The sequence below is a fragment of the Vulpes vulpes genome, chromosome 13 (genome assembly GCF_048418805.1).
Source record: "Vulpes vulpes isolate BD-2025 chromosome 13, VulVul3, whole genome shotgun sequence".
Classification (NCBI taxonomy): domain Eukaryota; kingdom Metazoa; phylum Chordata; class Mammalia; order Carnivora; family Canidae; genus Vulpes; species Vulpes vulpes.
In genome coordinates, this window is record NC_132792.1 from 143,408,932 (window position 1) to 143,428,924 (window position 19,993).

The 19,993-nt window shown below is 46.4% G+C and overlaps 1 protein-coding gene across 2 annotated transcripts in view; it reads left to right on the top strand.

The window, feature by feature from the left end:
- The first annotated feature begins 18,319 nt into the window (after positions 1 to 18,319).
- Positions 18,320 to 19,993, top strand: part of NCF2 (neutrophil cytosolic factor 2) — a 30,116-nt gene continuing 28,442 nt past the window's right edge. Inside the window, exon 1 of one of the 2 annotated variants that reach the window (XM_026001166.2) lies at positions 18,320 to 18,813. In XM_026001166.2, the coding sequence (XP_025856951.1) occupies positions 18,640 to 18,813 (174 nt within the window). In that variant the 5' untranslated portion in view covers positions 18,320 to 18,639. Of the gene's footprint in view, positions 18,814 to 19,024; positions 19,259 to 19,993 lie in introns of those variants that run through there. The other variant, XM_026001167.2, reaches the window with a different exon arrangement.

A 19,993-nucleotide genomic window follows, 5' to 3' on the forward strand; every position in this document is an offset into this window, starting at 1 on the left:
ATAAAAGACAGAGAGAGAGAGAGAGAGAGAGAGAGAGAGGAAGAAACTTAGGCAGAGGGAGAAGCAGGCTCCCTGCAAGGAGCCTGATGTGGGACTCAATCTCTGATCCTGGGATCACGCCCTGAGCCAGAGGCAGATGCTCAACCGCTGAGCCACCCAGGTGTCCCTGTGTGCATTTTATCACATGTAAATTATACTTCAAAAGAGAGAAGGGAAGGAGGGAGGGATCAAAAAAGGGAAGGGAAGGGAAAGGAAAGGGCAGAGGTGACAAGTCCCACAGTGTATCCCATCCCTGCCCAAGCACACCTCTTCCCAGGATGCTGAGAGAACAAAGGACCTGCGGACATCCTGCCCTGGGTTCCAGCCTGTACCAAGTGAGCTGCTAGTGTTGGCCCCAAGCCCTTTGTTCAACAATGGTGCCTCCATTGTTAACAGTCAATAGTACAAGAGATGGAGTAACAGAGAAAGAGCGTCTGCATAATAACAACATGTGGTGATGTAATATTGTGAATATCGGATGATTCCTCTCCTCACCCTCCCTTTCATTTAGTGACCTTTCCCCCATTCCTGTGGAGAAACAAGATACTACCATTGATCCCATAGGAGGCTTATCACGGTGGAACCAGAGAAGAGAGCACAGATTGTTGGCTTTTAAATTCAAAAGGAGTCCTCCTATACAACACAAATGTAAATGGAGGGATGGAGAATGTTAGACATGCCAGTCTCCTGCACCCTCCAACCCCCTTCTTCCAACCACCCTCTTCCCTGCTGCCTCCTCCCTACTCCTGAGAAGATAAACAAGGGAGAGAGCCAGGCTGGATGGGGACTCATGGGAGAGGCGTTGAGGCCACGGTCTTTCAGAAATAGTTAGCTTCAAAGGGAGAAAACAACAGTCCCCCCCCACCCCAAAAACTTTGGGAATTTCAGAGTAAGGGAACATGAGTGGGTTTAAATCTGAAGCGTCTGAGTATGCTTGGAACTGAGTAAGACTGTTTTCTGCTACCAGAAGAAAAAGAGAACTAAAAATAAAGAGTTGGAAAGAAAATGGAGATTTTTTTTTTTCATATTTGTATTAGTGGGAAAATGCACATTTGCCACAAAAGCACACTTCTCTGGAGTGGATGTTTTTGCTTGTGTTCTGCATCACTCTTATCACAAAGATACATTTTCCAAGCCTAGAAATCACATATGTGACCTAACTGGGATAGCCAAGAAAAAGAGAAAGAGAGAGAGAGAGAGAGAAAGTTATGGCTCAGCTCTTGTCATCTGGAGATTTTCATCCAGAGTGTCAGCTCAGACACTGAATGGGAAAATAGGAGGTACGAGATTTCCCCTCTACCTTTGCCAAGAAAGAAAACTGTTTCCCAGGCCCCTGTGCCCAAGCCTGCCCTAATTTGTTTCCCAAATTAGGAAAAGAAAACCACATGATGAAGCTCATTTCACAGCCATTTGTACTTCCTCACCCCTGAATGTGACTCAGCAGATACCCAGGGGCTGAGTGAGGGAGAGGAGGTCCGGTTTGTTTTAACCACTGCCACCTGATGGCCTGCTGCGGGCAAGCAAAAAAGAGATGCAATGAACAAAGGCTTCCTGGGGCCTGGATCCACTACCTAGACGCCTGGACCACTTCTCTCCCTCCCCTCTCCACTTGCAGCCTAACTCTGGCCTCTCCCAGAAGGGGAAAGAAATGCCCCTCTTGTTCGTGCCAGGCATGCATGGTTCAGTTCTATGAGCTGAACCCTGGGATCAGTTAGCCAAAGGTAACAAGTGGCTTGTTTTTTTTTTTAAGTTCCCAGAGATCAAATGAATCTAAGATGCTATGGTTTTAGCTCTCCTACTGGGCGCTTGGTGAACGGAAGCATGGAGTAATCAGCTGAAGTGCAGAAACCCCAACTTGGGTGCTTAAATGGTTGGGAAATAGTTTCTAAAGCAAGAGCAATAATGATAACCAATCAAATTCTGGCTCCAGATTTAGCAAACTGGGCCCAGAAGAGTGGTTTAAGGTCTAGACAGGTGTTGTAGTTTCACACATGGTAAGAAGCTCTGAAAGTCCTATCGAAAGCCAGGTGGCTGAAAGACAGCCAAAAAAGAAAAAGGAATCCCTTGGGTTCACCGAAGATGGTGCATTGGAACAGCCAATCTGCTGGAACACTTTAATTTGGGAGGAAGGCAGAATTAATTTGAATATATATGTTCAAAGTCCTAAGAATTTAAGTATAAGTCCTTTTCATCTTCTAGAAATGGTGTCTGGCCCACACAAAGTAGAGCTTATTTTCCTATGCCTGGTGTTGGCCCTGACCGTCTTACCCCAGCTCTTCATACTATCTCCAACTGCCTGTGTTCTTAGGGCAAGGATCTTGACCTAGTCTTCGTTTGTGGGGGGGGGTCGAGGGGCCCCAGAGTATGCAGATTGGGGGCTTTGTAATTATGTGAGGACAACTTAATTAAGCTTGACATCAACCCTGTGTTTCAGTTCTCCTTTTCCTTTTCTCAGGTAAGGACAGCTAGTATAAAGACTGGTAAGAAAATGATTTTTTTTTTTTTAAGATTTTACTTATCTATTCACGAGAGACAGAGAGGCAGAGACACAGGCAGAGGGAGAAGCAGGCTCTCTGTGGGAAGCCCGATGTGGGACTCAATCCCAGGACCCTGGGGATCACGACCTGAGCCGAAGGCAGACGTTCAACCGCTGAGCCACTCAGGTGCCCCAGAAAATGATCATAACGTAGAAGACAGTGAGTTCTGAGATACAGCATTGTGACTTTTTCCTGAACAAAATGAAAAGGAACTGCTGGACCCTGAAATGCTAAATTTAAACTATGGATATTTGACAATATCAAATGACAATAGCAGAGAGCCAATTTGTTTTAATCATTTTCCTAGAATTGAGCAGAAAGCATCTGATTTTTAAAGCTACTTCATGGTCAACGAAACACATTTGTTATTCCTCAGAACTCTGTCTTGGGGGGCATGAGGGGAGCCCTCTGCAAAATGACACTTCCTGTCTGTAGACTGTTGGGTGCTCTGCCTCAGGCCCGGTCAGCAGGGCCTTGCTGGGTTTCTGGGTCTTCCGGCTGGCACCTAGGTTGCCATAGAGATCCCAGAAGCAGAATCCAGAGTGAGCGGTTGTCGGAGGATTCTCTCCTCAAAGCTGGAAAACAGCTCCTTGGGAGCATCCAGAGACAACACAGATTTTTCCAGAATTAAAATGAAAGCCCTGGGGAGCGAAGGTTCATCTGCTTCTTCCCAGGCAGAGAAAATCTGGTTGTTCAAGAGCTTGTTCTCCACGTGACGTTGGCAGATGACCTCACTGTCCTTTATTTGTAGTCTCTCGAGTGAGCTCTGGAAAGCTAGAGGTCACCAAGTCACCAAGCAGGGGCCATTGGCTCCCTTGCCTGCCTTTCTATCAAGATGCCCCAGCCAGAGCCATAGGAGAATTCTGGGACTGCTTGGGTGGCCCCGGGGGACCCAAGAAGTTACCTGGGCCCAGGGCCAAGACGAAGGGGATGGACACACTGCCCCAGCTCCCTTCAGCTGAAATGTGCTCAGAGCTGAGCTCCTTGGGAGACTCTAGCACCACTGCTGACAGAAGAACAACATGGGATGTGACGCCAGGGGTTCCAAATGCCAAAAATCTCAGATTTTTTTTTTTTTAAGTTCTGGCTGGTTTTGTGTTCATTTTGACATTTATTTACTTTTCTAGAAACTTCTGAGGTCACAGAGTTGAGGAAACATTTCCAGTTTAAGCTATTTAAGCTTTTAATGAGTTACGAGGGCTAGCCTTGCTGCAGAATGCCCCGGCCCACCCTTGAGCCAATGGCAGCCCCACCCCTGGGACCCTTGGGACTCCCAGCCACCTCTGCCCGCACCCCCTGCTGAGGTCCCCCCCGAACCCCCTTCTGCCCTCAGTCCCCTCCGGCCCATCTGTTTCCGACACAGCTTGCTTTGCCCATAATCAGTGTCATACCAGGGCGACTCAATTTTTGATGGACTGACAGATCCAAGACCAGTGACTTTAAAGAAGGAAATGACAGCTTTTTACAGTCATGTCAGCTAAGGGCTTGCGTCCTTAGGATCACAGGCCAGGATTTTAGGAGACTTCTAAAGGTCAAATCATTTCCTGCCTCAAAGAGGAGAGCACCATTCCTAAACCCAAAGGTCCTTGTTATGGTTTTTTAATTTAAAAAGTTGGGCAGCCCCAGTGACTCCACGGTTTAGCGCCACCTTCAGCCCAGGCCGTGATCCTTGGAGACCTGGGATCGAGTCCCACGTTGGGCTCCCTGCATGGAGCCTGCTTCTTCCTCTGCCTGTGTCTCTGCCTCTCTCTCTTCTCTGTGTATCTCTCATGAATAAACAAATAAAATCTTATATAAATAAATAAATAAATAAATAAATAAATAAATAAATAAATTTTAAAAAAGTTTACAGGGAAGAAAAAAAAAGTTTACAGGGGATCCTGGGTGCCTCAGTTGGCTGAGCGTCTGACTCTTGGCTTCAGCTCAGGTCATAATCTGTGGGTTGTGGGATCAAGTCCCATGTGGGGAGCCCAGCAGGGTGGGGGGTCTGCTTGAGTTCCTCTCCCTCTGCCCCATCCCCCACTTGTCATGCACTCTCTCAAAAATAAATAAATAAATCTTTTAAAAAGTGGGGGAGCACCTGGGTGGCTCAGTGGTTGAGCATCTATCTACCTTCAGCTCAGGTCATGATCCCAGGGTGCTGGGATCAAGTTTCACATCTGGCTCCCCACAGGGAGCCTGCTTCTCCCTCTGCCTGTATCTCTGCCTCTCTTTCTCTCTGTGTCTCTCATGAATAAATAAATGAAATCTTTAAAAAAAAAAAGTTTACAACTGAAATATCTTTGACATGCTTTGGATTCTGGGAAAGAAAAATATCTGCCAAAGTGTAACCAGAATAGGTGAATGCCTCTGAGGTGGGGATTTCCCTTTCCCTGTTCCTTATGGAGCATAAATTGGCTTTGGAATCAGACACTGGGTTTAATCTGAGTCATTTATGAGCTCTGTACCCTTGAACATGTCACTTAAGCTAAGACTCAGCTTCTTTTACTATCAGTGGGTTTTGTAAGTGAAATGATGCGCATCGAGCGTGTAAAGCTTTCTTGGCACCCAAGGAGCTCCACAGAGAGGAACTGATATTATTACAGTTAGTTGCCAGCCCCCTCCTATCCTCTCAAGGATCCGAGCCTCTGTAACATAATCATCCTCAGTGTGAACTGGATACATAATCATCCTCGGGGGGAGGCTTGCAAATACAGACTTGAGATCACCTTTGGAGCGTCACATTGGCAAATAGGCCGTAATGCTGGGAAGGAGAGGTTGTCAGGGAAGGAGCTGGGTGGTCCTGCTACTTTTTGGATGACGGTCTATGAGCTCTATACTCCCAGTTGGTCATTGGTTTCAGCCCTCTGTTCCCTAACCTTCTCTAAGATAAACTGGGAGCCTGGGTGGACCCCCTGTACTCTCACTCGTCTACCCTTTCCAGGGGAGGACTTTTGCTGGTGTGTTGTAGTCATTACTTCTCTCCCTTCTACGTCCTTTGAGACATGGCCACCATTTAAACTTTGTGTCCAGAGCAGAGGAAGTGCATGTGGAAAATGTCTGGAAACCTTTTTTTAAAAATTATTATTATTTTTATTTATTCATTCATGAGAGACACTGAGAGAGAGGCTGAGATACTGGCAGAGGGAGGAGAGGCAGGCTCCATGCAAGGAGCCTAATTGTCTGGAAACCATTGCCTCACATCTCAACCCCTGGCAACCCCTTGAGAAGACCCGAGTCCCTGCTACCTGACACTGCCCCCTTCTCTGGGACCCTAGCCATTTCTCTGGCTTATTTGGTGTACTTTGTGAAATATGAGTAGGGGGTTAGCCTAATTTAGCTGCTCCGTCTTGCTCAGGAAGAAGGCTGCTAGAGTTTACCCAGAAAGGAGAAGAAAAGCATTTCGTCAGTGGAAAGTTGTTACTACAAACTGACCAAGGTTTCAGAAAGACTACTGAGCCCGCATGGGGCTGGAGACCAGTGCAAGGAAGACCCAGAGGCGAGGGGGTGAGGGCTGCAGTCCAAGGACTCCCTTCCCCCTGTACCACCCCCACCTGTTAGAACATCACGCCCACTACATGTGGGGTTCCCCTTCCTCTTCAGAGCACCTCCCCCTTTGTCCCCTCACCTCCCACTGTCTCCTCAGCTCCTCATGATCTGACTTCTGCCTCCCCTGTGCACTGCCCAGCTCTGCTGACGCCCTAACCCTGGCCTCCAGCCTCCATCACTCCTCAGCAGCATCCCACATTGCTCACATCCCTCCGCGAGGAGTTCCATCTCCTGATGTGGGTGTCAGTGTCACCCTTGCTCCTCTCTTGTCTCTCTGAACACTTTCTTACCCACCTTCCTTGGCTTCACCTGCCTTAACTAGGAATTCCCTAAAGTTCAGTTTTTTCTTTCTTTTTGTTTTAAGATTTTACTTATTTATTCATGAGAGACACAGATAGAGAGAGAGAGAGAGAAGAGAGAGAGAGGCAGAGACACAAGGCAGAGGGAAAGTCATGCTCCATGCAGGGAGCCCGAGGTGGGACTCGATCCCAGGACCCCAGGATGATGCCCTGGGCCAAAGGCAGGCTCTCAGCCACTGAGCCACCCAGGTGCCCCAAGTCTTTGTTTTCTTAAGGTCATATCAGCCCATCTCAGACTTAGGCTCTGGAGGAACAATACTGTCAGAAGCAGCATTTGAGAGTTACTTGTATGAAGCCCTGGGAGTGCATGAGATTGCCACTCCATTTCCTCCACTTCCTGTGGCAGCCTCCAAGCCTCTCCGGCTCGCTTGAAACACCAGGGACTCCTTGATCTTTGATCCCTCCTCTCCTTTATCTCCACGTGCAAGACCCCATCATCTCTGGCATTGCCTCACACACTTCCTGTCTTCCTGCACCTGCCTCCGCATTATTATTTCTTGCCTGAAACATTGCAATAACTTCTTAATACGCTTCCTTGCCCTATTAGGATCCACTTCTCCAGTCTTCAAAATGCCTGATTTCCCCATCTTCCTTCCAGGATTCTAGCCCCCATGGATAGGGATGGGAGGAGAGGGCACAAGAGGGTCTGGAAGGCCCTGGGCTGTAAGGAATGGAAGTGTCATTTATGGCTTATAAGTGGAAAATCCAAAGAAGGAGAGAAGGAAATATGAAAAACTCTGTTTTGTGAGAAATCGCAACAGATTCTAACGCAGGAAGTCTAGTGTTTTGTGTAAAGGGGCACTTCCATAGCAATAACCCTAGGCAGAGGGTCATGAATGTTATGGCTTTAATTGCATCTCAGTGTAACATACCATTCTGTGGAGTATTTACGTGCTAGGAATTCTAAGGGGGAAACGTCTATAGAGCCAAGTACAGGCAAATCAGAAGCTGAGAGGAAATTGCTCAGAGCTTGGATGGAAGTGGACTTGAATGCCCAAGGGTCCGGCTGAGGAAGTCATGCCCAGCATGCTATGAGACTTCTGCTCCAATCATCCTGGACTAGGAGGGTGGGGATGTCAGAACAGAGGATTAGCACCCCATGAAGCCAACAGAGACTGTTCATTCTTCTCTCATGAATTTGGAAAACTGAAAGAACCCACTGGCATGTTAGCAGCTGCCTGGCCCTTTTCTATGGCTTTCCATTTCAGTGTCAGGACAAACCAGCAAGTTAGATACTGTTCTAATAACCATTTTGCAGAGGGGGAACCAGAGACTCTTGAGAATTGGAGGGATTTATGAAAGTTTGCTTAGGTAGGACATGAGCGACCCAGGACTTGAATCCAGGATTGCTGACCCCACAATTTCTTGGTTAGAACATAGGATGAGAGAGGCCCTCAGGTGGCTAAGGGCTTCCATGAAACTCAGGGGCATGCCTGGGGTCAGCAGTCACTGAGCCACCTCCAAATTCTGGCTCTGACCAATTGAGACTTCCTGGAAAGCCAGGAAGAACTTGGAACCAGGCTCCCAAAGGCTCTCCCCTAGACTGATGCTCCGAATGTCCTCAGCCTGAGGATGTCTGTGATAGATGTAAGATTGTGACAGGATGGGTCAGCAGAAGGGCCAGACCACAGCGCAGGTGGCCTGCTCAGCCTCATAGATGGTACCGAGGTTGTGGGCTTTCAGGAGTAACAGGAGCAGTCTGTTGCGGGTAGCAGTGGGAGGGAAGAGACACCTGACATTATGTGTGCGTGACATTATATACACGACTGGTTACAGAATTGGCAATGTCCTGTGAAAAATGAAAATGTGGCCCCTTGTTCAGAATTATTAAGCATTTCAAAATGGTGGCAGCCAGGAATGAAACCAAGCATAGGGACCTTCTAAGCCTGGGACTTCTAAGCCTGGGACCTTCTAAGCCTGCCATTATAATTTTTTTTTTAATTTTTATTTTTTGTCTAGAAAAGTGTTGAAAGGGAAAGTGCTAGGCAGAGCAAAGATTCTGACTTCTCTATCTTCCCCCAATTTATTCCAAATAGCTGAATTATAATAGCCACTGTGCAACAAATAGGTCCTATGTTCCAAGCACGTGACTGTGTTATTACTCCTACTTTGCCATGTGGGAAATCTGAGGCCACAAAGAGGCTGTAAGGACCACAGCCAGCTGGAGAAAAGCCAACATTCAAACCCAGGTTTCTGGACTCCAAAGCTTTCCCCTCTTCTGCACATTTTCTCCACCTTCAAACCCTGCATTAAATGGAGATTTTAGGAGCTTTGGGCAGGGAAGATAAAAATTCTGGACTAGGTCAGTGTTTCTCAAACTCCAGCCCTATGTATATATCACCTTCAAATTTTTAGTAATATTTTCAATTCACCTATGATGTAATTTGCTTATTATTTTTCTTTCATTAATTCCCTTAAAAATATTTTGCCTCGGGCACCTGGGTGGCTTAGTGGTTGAGCATCTGCCTTTGGCTCAGGTCATGATCCTGGGGTCCTAGAATTGAGTCCCACATGGGGCTCTCTGCAGGGAGCCTGCTTCTCCCTCTGCCTATGTCTCTGCCTCTCTCACGAATAAAGAAAATAAAATAAATGTTTAGTCACATTTTAAAACATAAAAACTGTGAAACTGTGTTCGGTGTGCTAGCTATACATTTTTTTGAATACAAATGAAAATAAAAAACACCTATCCCACTTCTATAAATTTACCTTACAGATATAGTCACAGGAGTGTGAAAGGACATATACACAAGAACATTCATTGTGACATTATTATGCTAGCATATAATTGGAAATAACCTGTCTGTCCGTCAACAGAAAACTGGTTATGTGAAGAACAACAATATAGCCATAAACAAGGAAGGAGGAAGTTCTTTATGCCCAGATAAGGAACTATTGTTAAGAGAAAGACCAGATGCAGAGTTGTATACCAAATGGTATGTGCGTAAAAGAGGAGGAGGTCTACATTTGCACATGCCTAAAAATCTCTTCTGAGAGAAGAATACCAATACATTAACACAAGTGGTTCCTATTGGGTAGGAAGAGTTTGGCCATGATGGGAAGAAAATTTTCCACACTTGTTAATTTTTTATTTTATTAAAAAAAATTTTTTTTTTAAATATTGGGATGCCTGGGTGGCTTAGCAATTGAGTCTGCCTTCGGCTCAGGACGGGATCCTGAAGTTCCGGGATCCAGTCCCACATTGTGCTCCTGCATGGAGAATGCTTCTCTTCCTTCTGCCCATGTCTCTGCCTCTCTTTGTGTCTCTCATGAATAAATAAAATCTTTCAAAAAAATTTTTTTAAATATTATTTGAGAGAGAGAAGAGCAGAGGGAAAGGGACAAGCAGGCTCCACACTGAGCACAGAGTCTCACACAGAGCTCTATCCCACCTCCCTAAGATCGTGACTTGAGTGATAATTTTGAACCATGTGAAGGTATTATTTATCAAAAAAAATTAAATAATTAAAATAATACAACAGCTATTATGATAGCAATTTGCATCTACATACTGCCTAAAATCACCTTGTGAGCCACGGACGGTATGTTCCCCTACTTGAAGACACTGCTCTGATGGATTCAGCTCTGCACCCAAGTGCTCACAGGTGTGGGTGTCAAGCAAATGAAAGTCCTAGACAAGGTAGGCCAACCCTAGTGCTAAGAGGAAATGGAAAAGCCCTATCATTAAAAGGGCTCTTTAGACTTATTATTTGCTAATGGAGTCCATGTTTGCTGAGTGTCCTGAAGCCCAGAAAAGAATCTGAGCCCCAGAGAAAAGGGGGCTGTGTCCCCTTGTGAAGAATGCATGAATTATGTCTTCTTTGGCAGTTGAGCTGTAAAGATAAGAAAAGGGACTGAAATAAGAACCTTTCAACATCTCATCTCAGCCAAGGGTTCTGGGGAAAGAGTTGTGAACACTAGCCAGATCAGGATGACAGACAATAGAAGATACAAGAGGATGGGTGCAAGTATGTTCTGAGCTAGAAAGTTGGTGGCAATCTCCTGCAATGGTCAACAGAGAGATTACTCAGGTCTTTGTATGAGTCGTTGGGTCAAGAGCCATCTGACACAAGAGTTGGTTGCACTTCTGTTAATGTAGCCTACGATTGCATTAGCTGTTTTGGCAACCATATGATTCTGTTGACTCATATGAGCTTTAAGTCAACCCAAATGGCTAGGCTTCTTCCAAGACATTGCTCTTAAGCTTTGTCTCTTACCCATCTTTGAACAGTTGAGTTCTTCTTCTTCTTCTTCTTCTTCTTCTTCTTCTTCTTCTTCTTCTTCTTCTTCTTCTTCAAGATTTTATTTATTTTACTTATTTGAGAGAGAGAGAGAGAGAGAGCATGCACAGAAGGAAGAGGGTGAGGGAGAGAATCTCAAGCAGATTCTCCACTGAGCACAGAGCCCAACTTGGCTTCATCCCATGACCCTGAGATCATGACCTGAGTTGGAATCAAGAATTAACCAACTTGCTTAACCAACTGAGCCAGCCAGGCGGCCCTGGACCGTTGAATTCTTAAACTCAGGAGTAAATCTTTACATTTACTTTTACTCCAAGTTTACATTTACATTTACTCCAAGTTGAAACTTGGAGCTTTAGTGGATCAGTGTAAGTCAGGCAATATTTTAATTCTGATTCTGTCATTTTATATGTTTACTCTCTCTCTCCAAGCTTTGAGTCATTTGCAAATTTGATCCTTTTTGTTAAAAGGTTAAAGAAACAAGTTGACAGGGATCCCTGGGTGGTGCAGCAGTTTGGCGCCTGCCTTTGGCCCAGGGCGCGATCCTGGAGACCCAGGATCGAATCCCACGTCGGGCTCCCGGTGCATGGAGCCTGCTTCTCCCTCTGCCTGTGTCTCTGCCTCTCTCTCTCTCTGTGTGTGACTATCATAAATAAATAAAAAAAAAAATTAAAAAAAAAAAAAAAAGAAACAAGTTGACATTGATATTTCAGGAAGGCTCTATGAATATAATATTTAGCCAACTAAATTATGTAAATTGTTTTGTCTTAGAAATACCTTGGCCAAATATGTTTCTGATATTTGTATACGGCGCTTTTCCACTGATTAGGAAAATCTTCTCAAAAAAGGAAACCTGCAAAGAACACCTGACTTGTTCTTTGTACACTCAAGCTAGTTCCTAAAGGTCTCAGCTCCCTTTTTAAGTGCCTCTGTTTAATAATCTATATTTTTAGAATCCTTTCCAGTGGTCTGCTGGTAAATCTTTGGTGTTGTTTTTAGAATTCATGCCTTTTGGAAATCTAGAACTACACTTACCCATCCATCCTGGCTTTCTAGCATCTATCCCAGTCTTTGCCATGTTTCAGTTAGTGACAAGGTTTTGGGGATCATACTTGCAAAATCTTTTGGTTCCTGGGATTCGGCGAATCTGGACCTGATAACTAGAATTTCTTTAAAGCAGCTATCAGCTTTCTCACTGCCCTCTGGGTCTTCTGTTTTTACTTTGACATCTGCTAACTTGACGCCATCTGCACCAAGCAGTGACCCTCCCTGCTCTTCCTCAGACACTAAGGAGCTCTTTGTGTTGTCCCTAGTATTTTTTGCAGCCTCAGCTCACTCTGGGTTTCAGCTTCCCCTCTACCCTTCCTTTGATCTCTTTGCACAGTATTTGGATTCGTCCTTGGCCAAGAGCCATGTCCTCCATCACTTCTGCATGCCTGGCCTCTGAGAGAGTTCGCAGTGCCTCTCCATTTCTTTCATCACTGAGATCCCTGATTACTATGTGGTTATGCTTAGTATTTCTGAGAATCCCTCACTAACAATTGATTGTTTTAGAGCCTTGGGCCATGGGTGCACATCTATTTTTCATTTTTTATTTGCCAAGTCTCTCTTTTTTTGACATACAACAAATCTAACTAGAGTAAACCTAAGAAAACACTGAAATTTATTTTATGGGCCTATCAGTATCACTTAGAGGCTAAAGGCAGGAATTTGAGTGGGCCTCAGGAAATCCTGGAATCAGTGGCTGGAAAGTCAATGGGTTTCACTGTCTCTGTCTTTGGTCTCCAATTCTCAGTGGGCCTCTGCTTCATTCTCTCTCTGTGCAGACTGGTTTTCTCTGCTTTCCTGGACCTCATGGCAGAAAATCATAGACCCACAGCTCCTAAGTTTACATGTCATGTGTCCAGCTACCCAAAGAGATGAGCCTACCATCTCTCAGCTCTAAACTCCAGTTCGCAGGAGTCAGAACCTAACTGGTCCAGCCTGTCAAACACCCACTATAATCCAACCAGCCAGAAACATGTTGTTCAAATGTGGCCATAGGCCCTATTCTCCTGCTATGGATTAGATGGGCAATTCCTAGAAAAGCAGGGGAAGGAACACAACCTAATATCTACTCTTTACTCATTCATTCAGCAAATATTTATCATGTGTTCAAACATTGTTTTAGTTGTTAGGGAGACTACAGGGAAAGCAAAAGAGAATCTTTAAAAATTCTATTCCACTAAATGCAAGGTACATTTCTAACTCTTCTGCACATCACCCTTTTTTGTATTGTGACATGGTCCATTTCTACTTTCTATATTAGTAACTGTCTTGTTTATTAAAAAAAATTTTTTTAAGATTTTATTTATTCATAAGAGACACAGAGAGAGACAGAGGCACAGGCAGAGAGAGAAGCAGGCTCCCTGCAGGGAGCCCGATGCAGGACTTGATCCTGAGACTTCAGGATCATGCCCTGAGCCGAAGGCAGATGCCCAACCACTGAGCCACCCAGGTGCCCCAGTAACTGTCTTGTTTAGAGCAGCATTTTTCCTTGGATACCCACTGACTTGGAATCCACTTACTTGAGGGAGATATGCTAAAGAAACACATAAATGAATTATCCAGATACCTGGCTTTCCTAGACAAAAAGCCCCATGGAATATTAAGCCTGTCCAAGGAAGATGAAAATTGCATCTCTGGTTTTTGTTTTTTTAAAGATTTTATTTATTTATTCATGAGAGACACAGAGAGAAGCAGAAACATAGGCAGAGGGAGAAGTAGGTTCCTTGCAGGGAGTCTGATGTGGGACTTGATCCCAGGACCCCGGAATCATGACCTGAGCCAAAGGCAGATGCTCAAGCACAGAGCCACCGAGGCATCCCTGCATCCCTGGTTTTGTGGCTTGATTGCATTTAGTGGGTGGGTACTACGGAAAGAAGACACAGGATTGAAAAGGCCAATTGCATTCTGTTGGGCCTGACCCAGTCATACAGGTCCTTTAAAAGGGAGTCTAGTGGTCAAAGACTCAATGAAGTAGAGACCCTCTCTCCATGTCTGCCTTGAGGAAGCAAGAAGCATGTGCTCTACAGCTACAATCCTGACAATAACTTGCAGGAGTTTAGAAGAAGATCCTTCCCCCATCAAGCCTTCAGATGAGGATGCAGCCCACACCCTGATCTCAGCTTCATGGGACTGAGCAGAAGACCAGCTAAGTGATGCCCATATTCCACACCCATGAAAACTGTGAAAGAGTAAACATGTGTTATTTCAAGCCACTAAATTGGTGATAATTTGTTATGCAGCCCTAGAAACCTAATATAATGATAGATTAGACAAAACAATCTTATAATGTATTCCTGGAAAAGGAAGACTTTTCATACTGAGGCTTTCAACTAACATTTCTGAACAATAGGATCCATGCTGGGTGTTCCATATGCTCTTTGTGAAATCCAGACCAAGTTTATATATAGTACCTGAGATCCTGAGGGGTTCCTATCTGGTACTTGATGTAAACATCCACTTGATATTAGAGTTGAGGCCATAGAAAGAATATACTTTTCCCTTTCATTACAAATGTACCTTACTTTATATAAATAAGTGACAGATTATATAAAATTATATTTTTCAAATAGGATGCAATTTTCTTAGTTTTTGATTCATTTGCCCAATTAGCAAAAGTCTATATAGAACCTGCCACGTGCCTAGACTAACTAAATCAAGTGTGAAGAGAGATAAAGGAAAATAGAGACATGGTTTGACCATTTGAGGTGCCTGTGATAGAAGCCTCATCTAGTTAAAAACCTTAAAGAACCATCAAATGTAGGGCAGCCCAGGTGGCTCAGCAGTTTAGTGGTCAAAGGCGTGGGCGTGACCCTGGAGACCTAGGATCCAGTCCCACATCTGGCTCCCTGTGAGGAGTCTGCTTCTCCCTCTGCCTGTGTCTCTGCCTCTCTTTCTCTCTGTGTACACACTCTCATGAATAAATAAATAAAATATTAAAAAAAAGAACCATCAAAGACTAAATGCTAAAAGTGGGGATGAGGAGGTAGCTGCTGAATGCTAAGGAATAATGGAAATTACAAGTTAGATTTCACAGACTCCTCCCTCAGAGAAAAGGGAAAGCAGTGGAATGTTCTTAGCTTCCAGCTGATTGAATAAATGCAATAGGAGTTCTGTGACCTTTTAGCTACTCATGCCTAAATCCTGCTTATTCCGAAGTTTAGAGTAATTTCAAAGGTAGTGAGCTGAAACTTTGTTATCCAAACATCTGCAAAATTTACTCAAGAAATAATGTTTACAGAATACTTCCTATATCAAGTGCTGTCCTAGGAATGAGAACACAGTGGTTTATCTATCGGAATGTTGTGTTTTTTCACGTTTTTATTTATTTATTTAAATAATTTCTAGGGCACTCCCAGTGGCACAGCAGTTTACTGCTGCCTGCAGCCCGGGGTGTGATCCTGGAGACCTGGGATCGAGTCCCACTTCAGGCTACTTGCATGGAGCCTGCTTCTCCCTCTGCCTCTCTCTCTCTCTCTCTCTCTCTGTGTGTGTGTGTGTGTGTGTGTGTGAGTCCATCATGAATAAATAAATAAAATCTTTAAAAAAAATTATAATTTCTAAACCCAATGTGGGGCTGAAACTCACAACCCCAAGATCAAGAGCTGCACATTCCTCCAACTGAGCCAGCCAGGAGCTCCTCTCTCAGGTTTAAAACTATAACAAAAAACCCTCTTCAAGTGATTTAAGCAATAAATATATTAATTACCTCACCAAATAAAAAGTCCTGAGGTAGGTCCAAGATGGGTTCATTTAGGAGCTCACCAACATCATTAAAGATCCAGGTTTTGTTTTGTTTTGTTTTCCATATCCTTTTCCTCAAGACTCCGACTAGTACAATCTTTGCTGAATCTCCTCATGGTGACAAGAAAGCTGCCACTGTTCTAGGCACATCTTCACAGTACTGCCTGGGGGAGAAACAACTACTGTTTTTTCCCGTGTGTCTTTTTTTTTTTTTTTTAAATGAGGGGGAAAAATCTTTCCCAGAATTCCTTAGCAGACTTCCCCTAATGTCTTATTAACCAGAATTGTATCTCAGGCTTGTGTCTAAACCATCTTCCCCGAAGCACAGGGAAAGGAAGCACAGGGCCTCAGGAAAGCAGAGACTTGAACAAAAGTGGGGTTTTATGAAAAGGAGGAAGGGGAATGAAGGATGGCTGTACTGACAGGCCATCTACCAACAGTATCAATAACTGCTGTAATTACAGATGGTGGTAAAGATTGTCTCTGGATTGGGCCACAGAAACAACTTCACAGATGATATGCAGTTACAAATTGGGACAAACACCATGACCCGGGGCACCTGCCTGGCTCAGTCTGTAGATGTAATTCTTGATCTGAGGGTTCTGAGTACAGACCCCACATTGGGTGTAGAACTTACTTAAAAAACAAAAAACCCACTGTAACAGAGAGAACTGATGGCTGTGAGACCTCATCAGAGTGAGGTCATAGTCAAGAAAGGCCATTCAGAGGAAGTGAAAGATGAATAGGAACCAGAAGGCAGAGGTTTGAGGGAAGAGCATTCCAGGCAGAGGGAACAGGCCTGGCTGATTTGAGGACACGGGAAGGAAATGGGACTGGGTGGGAGGAGGAGAGGAGGGGACATGGCACAGAAAGAGCATGGGGCAGCAGGCAGGGTCCTCTCTGCAGCATGAGATGGAGTTTGGTTTGTATTCTAAGAGGACCGTGAAGGCACTTGAAGGTTTCAAGACAGGGGCAGGAGGTGATCTGACTTGTTGTTTAAAACCCCAGTCTGGCTGCAGTGTGGAGAATGGATGATGGGGACGAGGAGAGGTGAGGAGTGCCCATGGCTTGGCAACAGGAACGTGTTGGGAAAGGGGACAGAGCTGAGCATGGACGGCATTGCTGGTGCCCTGAGCTGATAAGGATGCGCCAGTCCCAGGACTTCCCCCCAGAAGTGTACGGTCTGTTCCAGGGGCTGAGATGCACACACGCACACAGAACTGCGCTCTGACGGAGAAGGATAAGGGCCACGTGGGAGACGAAGGTGAGCTCACAGTCTGGGGGCCCTAGGGTGATCCTGATTTCCTGGCGGCTTCGGAAGGCAGGTGATCTCTGAGCAGGCGCTGTGCAAGGTGAGTTTGGAGGTGCAGATGTGGAAAGGGCAGCCCAGGGAGAGGAAGCAGCTTGAACCAAAGCAAAGAGGCAGGAAATGCAGACCTAGAGGGCGGGGAACAAGTAGTGGTAGAGTTTGCTGGGCTTTGTGAAAGGACAATCCAGAGAATGAAGCTAGAAAAACCATGGGAGCCAGCTGGAGGGCAACTGTGAGTGGCAGGCTAGGAACAATAAGGTCAAAAAACATAAGGAATAACCACCACAAAAGTTTAAATAAAATCTAGGTTAGCTGCAAAACCACTTGATTTTCCTGGGAATAGTCAACATGCTAATCAAGTTCTGATGATTTATTCACTGAGTAGAGTCAACAGTATGGCCCTCTGGCATCACTGCCCCCTGTAGGTCATTTGCCAATGGTTTCTAACTTCTTTTGGGGATATCCCATCACCATTTCTTGAGTGTTGGTTCTGGGGATCCTAGCATAAGAAGACACAGGCCCAGCTCGCAGAGGCTCTCAGAGTTGAGCAGATGAAGAAATAAATTGCAACAACTACAATGTAAATGTTAGGGAAGAGGGGGTACAAAGGAGAGGGAAGCCTACTAGCTGGAATGTGGTGCTGGATTTCATTGGGCCTGAAGCATGAGGAGGGGGTTCCCAGGCAAAGAAGTGACTTGGGCAGGGCTGCCAAACACAGTGGATGTCCTGTGTAGACACGTGCGTGCACGCGTGCACACACACACACACACACATGCACGCGGCTTCTCTATCTTCACACCTTCGGGTATGCAAGCCCTACAGAATGTATGGTCTTAAAATTTATTTTCAGGCTGTTTGGGGGAAGTTTGGTGATAGCCGGTGAGCTCTTTCAGTTGCTGCAGAACAAAGGGTGATCCCCATAAACATGAGTTTTAATTACGAGGTCACCATTTGGGTAAGTCATATTGGTGACACCCTCTGCTCCCAGTCACTCTGTGGGGAGGTTACACGGACTCTTCCTTTTCCAGCGAGGAAGGGAGCCTTCAACCTTAAATCGGGGAGACGGGGACACGCATAAGCTATCAGGGGCTCTTCCTAGCTTCAGTTGCTCACAGAAGGGCAGGAGAAGTCCTAACTCCCAGGCCTATCCAGCTCCTAATTTTGACATTTGCAGGAAACTGGTCGCCTCTGAGCTTCCGAAGTGTTTTACATAAATGTTATCTCAGATCCAGGTGGACACCCAAGAGCATCCCGTCGCAGCAATTTGTTAATTGCTCATTTTAGCTCAAGATGAACAAACGACTATATCCAGAGAGTCCGTGAGGTTATGAGGACGGGAGCAAGGAATTCATTGAAGACCAGGAGGAAGCAGCCTCTCCTCCAGCATCCTCATTTAATAGGGGGTGGAGTGCATCACCTGCCACCGCTGTCCCCAGCCCGGGGGGGGGGGGGGGGGGGGGGGGGGGCCTGGGGCAGAGGCCGGAGCAGAAGCTGCCCCGAAGTGGGGGTGGCAGACAGGACGGCTGGGTGACAGAGCAGAAGCATTTTGGGGAAGTGACCCACGGCAGGACTTCCTCTCCCCCACACTCCGCCCCCGCCCGCCCTCTCACTCTCTCGGTCCCTTGTCTCTCTCACGGGAGGCTCGGGAGTCAGTTGCCCGAAAGGTGGGGACATTTCCTGAGCCTCTGCAACACCGAGAAGTCGTGTTAGGGGAGGTGGGCCGCGTCCTGAGCACCACGCAGGGGACCGGCCGGCCTGGGGGCAGCTCTGCGCACCGAGACACCCGCTTGGCCTCTCCCGGGGTCCCCGCAGCCTCCCGGGCCCCTGGCAGGCACCTGACCATGTCCCTGGCGGAGGCCATCAGCCTCTGGAATGAAGGGGTGCTGGCAGCCGACAAGAAGGACTGGAAGGGAGCCCTGGAGGCCTTCGCCGCCGTCCAGGACCCCCACTCCAGGATTTGCTTCAACGTGGGCTGCATGCACACCATCCTGGGAAACATGCCCGAGGCGGAGAAGGTGAGTGGAGGAGCCTCTCCCTGGGGCCTCCCCTCCCCTGCCCCGGGGAATTAGCAGTTCTTCCCCCAGGCTGTGCTTTAGAAACCTCCGGGGAGCTCTCAAGCAACAAAAGCTGCCCAGGCCCCACCCCCTGGGGATCCTGATTGAATCGGCCTGGGGAGGGGCCTGAGCCACCATCCTTTTGGTTTTTTTTTTTTTTTTTTTTACAAGCTCCCCAGGTGGTTCCGCTGGGCACTGGCTGGGAACCATCAGCTGTGGGCTATGCTCTCCTTTCCTCTCCATCTATTACATTCAAATCATTCTGGAGTGGTTCTTTAACACCTCTGTGAAGACTCCCCTAGTGATGTTTTCTTCTATCAGCTCCTGCTGGCTACAGGATGTCCATCTCAAGGCTGCACACCTGGTTAGGAAGGCCGTCTTTTGGCTTTCCCGGCATCTCATCTCGGTGAGCTTTGCCTGCCCTAGCTAGCGATCAAGAGGAGGCACTTGAGGAAAACGGGTTTCCTCTCAAGTGACAACCCTGATCAGTTATGCAGGGCACTTTTTTTTAGGATTCTGAGGCTGGCACAGGGGAACCTTACCATGATTGATTAATGATGTCTGCCTAGGGCATGCTATGGGGGTGTCCCAGCATTTCTTTCAAATATTTTTTTTTCTCTCTCATGTTCTCTTGTATGGGGTTGAGCATTCTCAGGGATCACTTTTTGGATTGGCCAGCCTAAGCCAGGGATGGTTTGGAGTTTGGAGGCAGAAGACCTAGGATCAGAGTCCCAGCTCTGTCTCTGGACCTTGGTCTCTGGCAGGTCATGTAGACTTCTGGCTCTCAGCTCCTGAGGGGCAAAGAGCAAGACGATGAAACGAGGCACCAACTATTAAATGCTGGGTAACATCCACTGTTAAATGTAAATGTAAATAGTGGTTCTTATTTTCCCCTTTTACTGCCAGTCTTTTCAAGGGCGTGTGGACAGCTGACTGACTCCCCAGAATCCTTAGACAGCCAGTTCCTTCCACGGCCATCCTGACCGTGGCCATGACCAGCCAGTGAGCAAAGACGAAAGAGAGAAGCTACTGGAATACTCAGGAGGCCTGCTGAGTCCACGTGGGCCCTGGGGTGGGCAGATGGGAGCAGGAGAGGGCCTCACGGCTGGGCTGGTGGGAGGAGGACCACAGGCCCCACCTC